General features: G+C 36.1%; 1 protein-coding gene across 1 annotated transcript; it reads right to left on the bottom strand.

Moving 5' to 3' along the window:
• Positions 1 to 387: 387 nt before the first annotated feature.
• LOC140334505 (uncharacterized) lies at positions 388 to 2,098 on the bottom strand. The gene is made up of 4 exons (XM_072416778.1): positions 1,893 to 2,098; positions 1,301 to 1,775; positions 962 to 1,184; positions 388 to 846 (listed from the first exon to the last, which is right to left on the bottom strand). Exons 1-2 carry the CDS (start codon positions 2,090 to 2,092, stop codon positions 1,373 to 1,375), a joined length of 603 nt encoding a protein of 200 aa, XP_072272879.1. The 5' UTR covers positions 2,093 to 2,098; the 3' UTR covers positions 388 to 846; positions 962 to 1,184; positions 1,301 to 1,372.
• Between the last annotated feature and the right edge of the window lie 5,509 nt (positions 2,099 to 7,607).

Below are 7,607 nucleotides of genomic sequence, written 5' to 3'. Positions count from 1 at the left end.
GGCTCTACTTTCTTCTAAGTTAGTATTGAGTTGCTGGATGTGGGTGTGGTTTTAGGGGATTTTCTGTTCAAACATCTATGGGATGGAAAGCTGGGTGCTAAACAGCTAAACATTGTTGCTAAACAATGCAGCAACATTTTGAGTAGAAGATAATGTTGAGAAAGGTGGTGGTGGCTTCACTTTCTTCCCCTGCTTAACACTTCTGGCTTTGCATCTGAACCTCTTATCTCTGGAGATAAGAAAGGTTAATGTCACATTTGTGACCATCTTTTACAATCAAAAGTGTTCTGGAGCCTTATTGGCCCATACTGAATAATAATAAAAGGCAATTCATATAATTTTTTTTTATTTTTTTATAAGCAACTAACAATAAGACATAGTCAAAAGAATTATGCAAACATATGATACAAAACCAATGTGATACATTGTACAAAGCATAATAAGAATGCACAGGTCTTGGAAATATGTACAGACACACAGTGTATCATAAAACAGCATAAAAATATAGTGCACAACACTTTGTTTTGTCAGACATTCATGTAACAATCAACTTCCAGGTAAGTGCACTAGTCAAAAATTGGAACTTGGTTGGTTTCCAATTTTTAAAATGGAACAGTTAGTACCAAAACATATTTTTCAATGTATGTTTAGTAACATTAGGTTAGTGGACTCCATAGTCGTCTTGAAAGTTGAAATTGTTAAAATTTTGGTTTGCTTGCTGGTAACAGACGAAGCTGCACTTGGCTGCCATATTGAATGGCATAGTATGATAACTTCGAAAGCATTCAACGTGCCTTAATACAGTCTTGATCCTTTTGTTTGACATTCTTTTATCCACTCTGAGATCTGTAGAGATAAAGAAAATGTAATTGGTTAGAATTATAAGTTTCTTTTTATCAATAACATATATTACAATCTAGGAAGTTATTTTATAGGATGTTAAAGTGGTAAATAATCTTACCTGTGGTTTAGGGCAAAATCTCCTAAAAACACCAAACATCAAATAGGACTCTGATTGATCCTGCAATAAATGTTGCATTTGTCCTCACTGTTCTTAGGAAAGCAGAATGGTAACAGATGCATCTCCACGTGCAACACTTGGCTGCCATATTGAATGGCATTGTTTGATGGCCTTGATGCAGTGTTGATCTATTCATGTGGCCCTCTTTTATTTTCTTTGAAGTCTGTAGAGATAAAGACATTTAAACATTTTTGGTTAGTTTTATAAGTTTATTTTAAGAACAGTATATTGACCTTAAAAAAGTTTTTAATGGGATGCTAAAATGTTAAATAATCTTACCTGTGTTGTAAAGCAAAAGCTCCTACAGACGCCACTCGTTAAGAATAAGATCCTCCAATAAAAAAATTGTGATCACTGTTCAGAGGAAATATTAATGACAAAAGATGCATCTGTTTCTGTGTCTCCATAATGAATGATGATTCTGGAAACAGCATTGGATGTGTTGATTGGAAAAGCCGCCAATAAATGAGCAAGATCAGGCTCTGAATTGTTGCCTGCATCAGTTGATGACTCCAGAGAGAATGTAGTTGGTGAAGGGTCATCTGATGTGGGGCTGTCAGACCTCGCTGTCACAAATGATAAGTCAGATGATGACTCTGAACTATTTGATGATGGAGGGATATTGAAGGTGACTCTTTTTACAGGCTTCTCAAGGTCTGTCTCGTTAGGGAGGGTTTCAGATGCACTTAGGTAGCCTTCCTCCATTTGTACCTCTCGTATCTTCCGTTTGGGAGTCATTTCTTTTTTCTGACGTCTGTAGAGGATAAAAGATAATGTGTTAGTTAAAACATTCCATTTTTAATTACACTTAAATAGCAGAAACTGTAAGGAGATACAGAAGGAATGGTAAAGTGTTAAAAATATAACTTACTTGAGGTAAATCGATCGTCCTAATAAAGACAAAAAAATAAGCAGTCCTAGGCAAGTTCCACCCATAGTGAAGAACATGATGATCAATTTGTTTCTTCTTGGGTTTAACCCTCTTTCAATCTCAAAGTTTCTCCAATCCTCATTCGTCAGTTTATTGTTATCCATTGTTGCTAGGAGGTTTTGTTCTGCCAGTGTGTACATTTTGACAGTTACTTCTGCAAAAAGAACAGAAAGATTTTTGGTTAGTTTATACAGTTCCATAACACAGAATTCACAAAGCATTATATGTTTTCTTATAAGGCAAAGCAGAAAATGTTTGCCTTCAGACTCGTATTCCTATTGAAACTCCATATGGTTTCCATCTGAAGAGAGTAATGAGGGAGGGAAGACAACTTATTCATTTGACTCATTGGGCCTGATTTTTTAAAGCTCCTGAGTGATCCAGCAAACCTGGAATGTTTCCTAAAATAATTTGCTATTACCGTGTTTCCCCAAAAATAAGACAGTGTCTTATATTTATTTTACCTCTGAAAATCTCATTAGGGCTTATTTTCAGGGGATGTCTTATTTTTCTCACAAAAAATCTATATTTATTCATGTACAAAAATCTTTATTTACCAAAACCTGTAACCAATATTACAATGCAATAGAAAGATAACTCTGTGTTACCTGTGACCTGTCAAAATCACAGATTTCTTCTGTTATATACAAGAAGTCATGAATAAGATTTGACATAAATGAGTAATGAAAAAAAAAACACAGCTTCATAAGCAAACAAGTGCAACATAACAAGAAAATGTGCTGACAATTAACATGTGACTCATAGAGTTACATGTTAAATCTGAGTAAAAGCAAAAAAAAAAAATCAATAAATATGCATTGCTGCTAATGAATGAAATACCAGCAAGGATGTTTTGAAAAGAGAATCCACCAACCTCTTAGTGCTAGTGTCACACCAGAGTACTGTAGGTTAATTAACACTGCGATTTCTTCACCCCTTGCTCCAGTGCTTTTGAAATCTCCTGCTCTCTCTCTGCTCCCTCCTTCCTCTTGGTATCCCTCCGTGTACCACGTGACCACACCCTCCGAAGAAGCCAATAGGGCTTACTTTTGGGGTAGGGCTTATATTTCACCCTTGCATGATTAGCATGCTAGGGCTTACTTTTGGGGTAGGTCTTATTTTCGGGGAAACACGGTAGTTGGCAAATGTTTTCAATCCTGATCTAGATCCATTCAAGGATCACCCAAGTTCTCCCATGATAGACTATTGCCTCCTGTCTTGTAGAGCTTTAATAAATCAGGCCTAATGAGTTTGTAATATCAATTTAACCTCCCTGGGGGTCGATTATGTCAGTATTCTCAAAGTCAAAAGTGAGCCATTGTACATTGCATGGGAATTTGTTGTTTAATATTGCAGGCCTGTAATTGTTAGGAATATCTCTCCGGCATGATAACGTTTGAAACACAAATCATAAATGATAATGTAATAAATATTTATATATAATAATTATAAAAAATAATACAATAATGTAATGAAATCTGTCCAAACAAAGGTGCAATATTATTGTTAAATTTGTGTTAATTAGTTAATTATTTATTGTTTGGATTTATTTTTTATCATTTTATTACTGTGATCAATGTGTTAAAAGCAGATTACAATGTAATCTGCTTTTAAATTTCCCACCGGGCTACACCTTCCCAATGTACCGGCGCTTCATGCATCCCATCAAATACAACAGTGATGCGATGCCAGGGGACACAGAAGCCGGCTGGCATAGCTGGAGGACACCCCTGGATCATGGGGAGCAGGTAGGATCTTTACAATGCTACCCCGAGTGTGACTTGGGGTTACTTTTGGTACATAAAATTCACCCAAGCCACACTCGGTAATACCGCCAGGGGGGTTAAAGTGTTTGTCTAGGCACAAAAAAAATATATATATTTCTCCTCACATTAAATACAAAATAAAAAGTCTGTAAATGTGAACTTACTGTAGTCGTTATTGTTGATAATGGTATCGTTGATATCAGTATTGTTGATATCAGTATCATTGATATCGATATTGTTGATATCAGTTTCATAGATGTCTGAAATGTTCTGGACATCCAAATGTGCATCATTCTCAGAGACTTCCTGGTTGTATTGGAAATCCGCATATTCCACAGGTATGGCTGAAAAAGTGAAAAAAAGTTGGTTAGTTAATGTGTTTCTCATGAAATCTAAAACAAAATGGTAAAAAGGTACATGTGCATAGTACAGCAATATATATATATATATATATATATATATATATATATATATATATATATAAATATATACTGTATTGTACGTAAATTAAAATATAAATGTATTAGGTAAAACATTTTCACATTTTAACCAGAGCTTGTAAACAAAGAATATTGATCTCCATAGGTGGCATAACTAATTGAAACATTTTATAAATAGCGACATAGCTTTAGGGAATCCAAAACATGACCATTAGACTATAAGAGTCATTTCGCAATGAGAACAACAGTCACATGACTACTGGGCCTAATCCTTCTAAAGGTATAAGCAAGCTCTGATTGCAATGTATTTGATGTAGATTGGCTGCATTGTGCCTTAATTTTAAAATGTAAGCCTTCAACTGATATGGATTTTCCATTAGTTCAGCCTGTAAGTCTACAATGACAAAGCCAGTTTTTTTTTGTTAATTCGAACTGTCATAATGGCTGGCCTAATTGTATGTATAATACTGCAAATCCCAGTTGTAGTTTATAGTATCCTAGCTTCTATCTACAGTTTATAATTCTGTTAGTAACATACCTGATGCAAAGGGTAGAAGAAGAATGAAAAGTCCTAACACAGCGGGAAACATGTTCTCACAATGCTAGAAGAATTCGCTGAAGAAAATCGCCGGCTATGAGCTTACTCCTCACCAGAGCGCGCACTAAGCCAAAATGACTCAGCTCTGCTGGGCAAGACTTTATAAAGTGGCAGCTGTGCTGTGATGTCCACCAATCAGCAATCAACTTTCTACAGCTGACTGTCACTTTCTGTAGCAACAGCCTCACTGTGATGTCATAGCAAGCTGCATCCACCAATCAGCTATCAACTTTCTAAAGCCCAACTGTCACTTTCTGTAGCAGCAGCCTCACTGTGATGTCATGGCAACCTGCAGCCACCAATCAGCAATCACCTTACCTTAGGGCACATGGTGTCCACTGGGTTATTGGTCTCTGGTTAGGCTCTATGCTGGCTAGGTGATTGGCAGTTATTTTTAGACACCATGCATCTGCAATCATGTTAGAGCTAAGGCTGTGTCAATGGAGTCTATTAGTGCAAGGTCTATAGACCTAAATATTTATTTCTAGGACTTTGTTAGGCCTTTACATATTAATATCAACATAATTAATACATACAAATGCCAACAATGTAAATATAATCTAATTTTGTATAATTTAATAAATTTCATCATTCCCAGCCCAATGGTTTTAGTGGCACCTAAACCGTTCCACCCAGCGGCCACTACTTTTGCAATGTGTCACTTTTCCCTATTAGATTGTCATAACATTTATTACCCATTGGAGAATCCTAGTATCTCCTGGACAAAATAACAGAATGCGACTATCTAGCACAAGGGACACTGATTGGGGGTCAGATAGTGCTACCTTAGTGTGATTCCTAGCACTATAGTGTTCTACTATAGTGTGATTCCTAGCACTATAGTGTTCTACTATAGTGTGATTCCTAGCACTATAGTGTTCTTATAGTGTTCTACTATAGTGTGATTCCTAGCACTATAGTGTTCTACTATAGTGTGATTCCTAGCACTATAGTGTTCTACTATAGTGTGATTCCTACTATAGTGTATCTATAGTGAATGGTGTACCATTCAGCTTTCCTCTCCTAAAGACAGATACCTTTTCGGAGCAGACTTCCTGACAGTAATTGAACCAGTCAACCACAGTATTTGTGGACCTAGCAGTAGGCTTTGGCACTTCTTCCATTGGCATTTGGATGCTCCAGAGGTAAACTAGCTCTAGAAGTTCACAGAGCTTCAAATATAGTGGAGTCTTCTGTTCAAATTAGTGTAATGGAAGAATTTGTTCCCCTTTCTTACTGATTGAATGAACTGGCATACCTTTCTTTTGCACCTCCATACCGGCACATTATGTCCACGGACCTTCTTGATTGTCAACATCACTGGGCTATCGCACTTGCGGCAAGAATTTCCCTCACAGGAGACCATGTTGGAGGAGATATCATGACAAGGCTTCTTCACTTTGCACCACTTCAGTATAAAACTCTGGTAACAGCATTTTTTGTAGGATATGCTTGTTTCTACTGGTTTCAATGGCTAATCTTAATGGAAATTTTAATGAAATGGAAGGTGAGTTTTTTTGGTATGGGCGGTTGCTATGATGCTATCATGGTTACTAAGGTAAACAAAGAAGTTTTTGGAGTAGTAGGCTATACATAGAATGTGAGGAACGATGGTAGGAATCACACTATAGAAGCAACGATTTCCTTACCCTGGAAGAGATTTGGTAGCCTGGTATGCTGGTCTTTGATCACTTGGTTGTTCTTATAGTGGGTTGCCACTTAGGGCTTGGAGGTGATTAAATTCTTTTTATTGCAGCCAGATACCTCTTTAAAGCAGAAACTCTTTTTTCAAAAAATTGCAATCAGGCAGGTCCTGGACAGACGAGGTCCAATCTGCAATAAAGTAACCTTACCTGCCTTAGTGCAATTTTTTAAAAAGCACTCACCTGTACTGTTATATCGGGGGCCATCTTCTTCCTTCTTTTCTTCCTTAGATCTTTGGCCATCTTGATTGGCTGGGCCGGAATGACGTAACTCCCACAAAGACAACATTGCCTGTCCCTTTCTACCCTACCTGATGGCAATTTTTTAAAGGGGACTTTAGTTGTGGTTTAAATGTGGATTCATCTGTATTCCATTTTTTAGGCCCTTTTTTATTATTTAAGGTTTTATTTCTCACTCACTTCACTGTACGTATTGCAGAATTGTACCCTAGAACAGAACTACAGATAAAGACAAAGGGTACAGGAAGATATGGGCCTACTAGATTTTTGGCCAACACATACTTATTTGTATTTATTGAACAGATATACCAAAACATCACGACTGAAAGGGATTAAATAGTAGTTATTATATTCATAGAGATTTCTAAGAGGGGGCTATACCAAATCACCTTGGAATTAAACTACTGCTGAAAAAGATTTTAATAAATTAATTTTTATAATATTTTTAAAATATATATTATGTTTTATTTTCTTTTTAATTTCTGAATATAAATTGTAATTAGATTTAACCATATGGATTTCTTTTCTTACCCCCTAGATACATACACTTGTGTACGCTCTGGTTTTTGCCCAATGGTTGCATTTTACTGCTCCTGCTCACAATGCAAGTCTATGCGGTCTATTTTTAAATCTTTTTACCCAAGATTTGCCTTTTTTGCCCAAATTTTTACATTGGATTAGAAAATATGTGAATTAAATATACTCATAATTCATACATTTTCTAAAGCGATACAAAGTAAAAAAAAATGTGTGAATGTGGGGTAAAAGTTGGGTGAATTTTGGGTGAAAACATTTAAAAATAAACCTCTGTGAGTCATTAAGAAAGCACCTTATGCAAAATATGCACAATGTTATGCACACTTTTCTTAACCATTTCAGTACCAACATACTAAACCCTCTTTTTTCAT

This window comes from Pyxicephalus adspersus, chromosome 7, assembly GCF_032062135.1.
Source record: "Pyxicephalus adspersus chromosome 7, UCB_Pads_2.0, whole genome shotgun sequence".
In the NCBI taxonomy this organism is placed as follows: Eukaryota; Metazoa; Chordata; class Amphibia; order Anura; family Pyxicephalidae; genus Pyxicephalus; species Pyxicephalus adspersus.
The sequence above is the reverse complement of the archived record's forward strand: the minus strand, read 5'-3'. Positions and strand labels throughout refer to the sequence as shown.

Excerpts from the sequence above, each read along its gene's own strand:
- LOC140334505 (XM_072416778.1), bottom strand. The coding sequence starts at position 2,092 with ATGTACACACTGGCAGAACAAAACCTCCTAGCAACAATGGATAACAAT. Across the intron at positions 1,776-1,892 it reads GGACGATCGATTTACCTCAA|ACGTCAGAAAAAAGAAATGA; the intron begins GTAAGTTATATT and ends TATCCTCTACAG.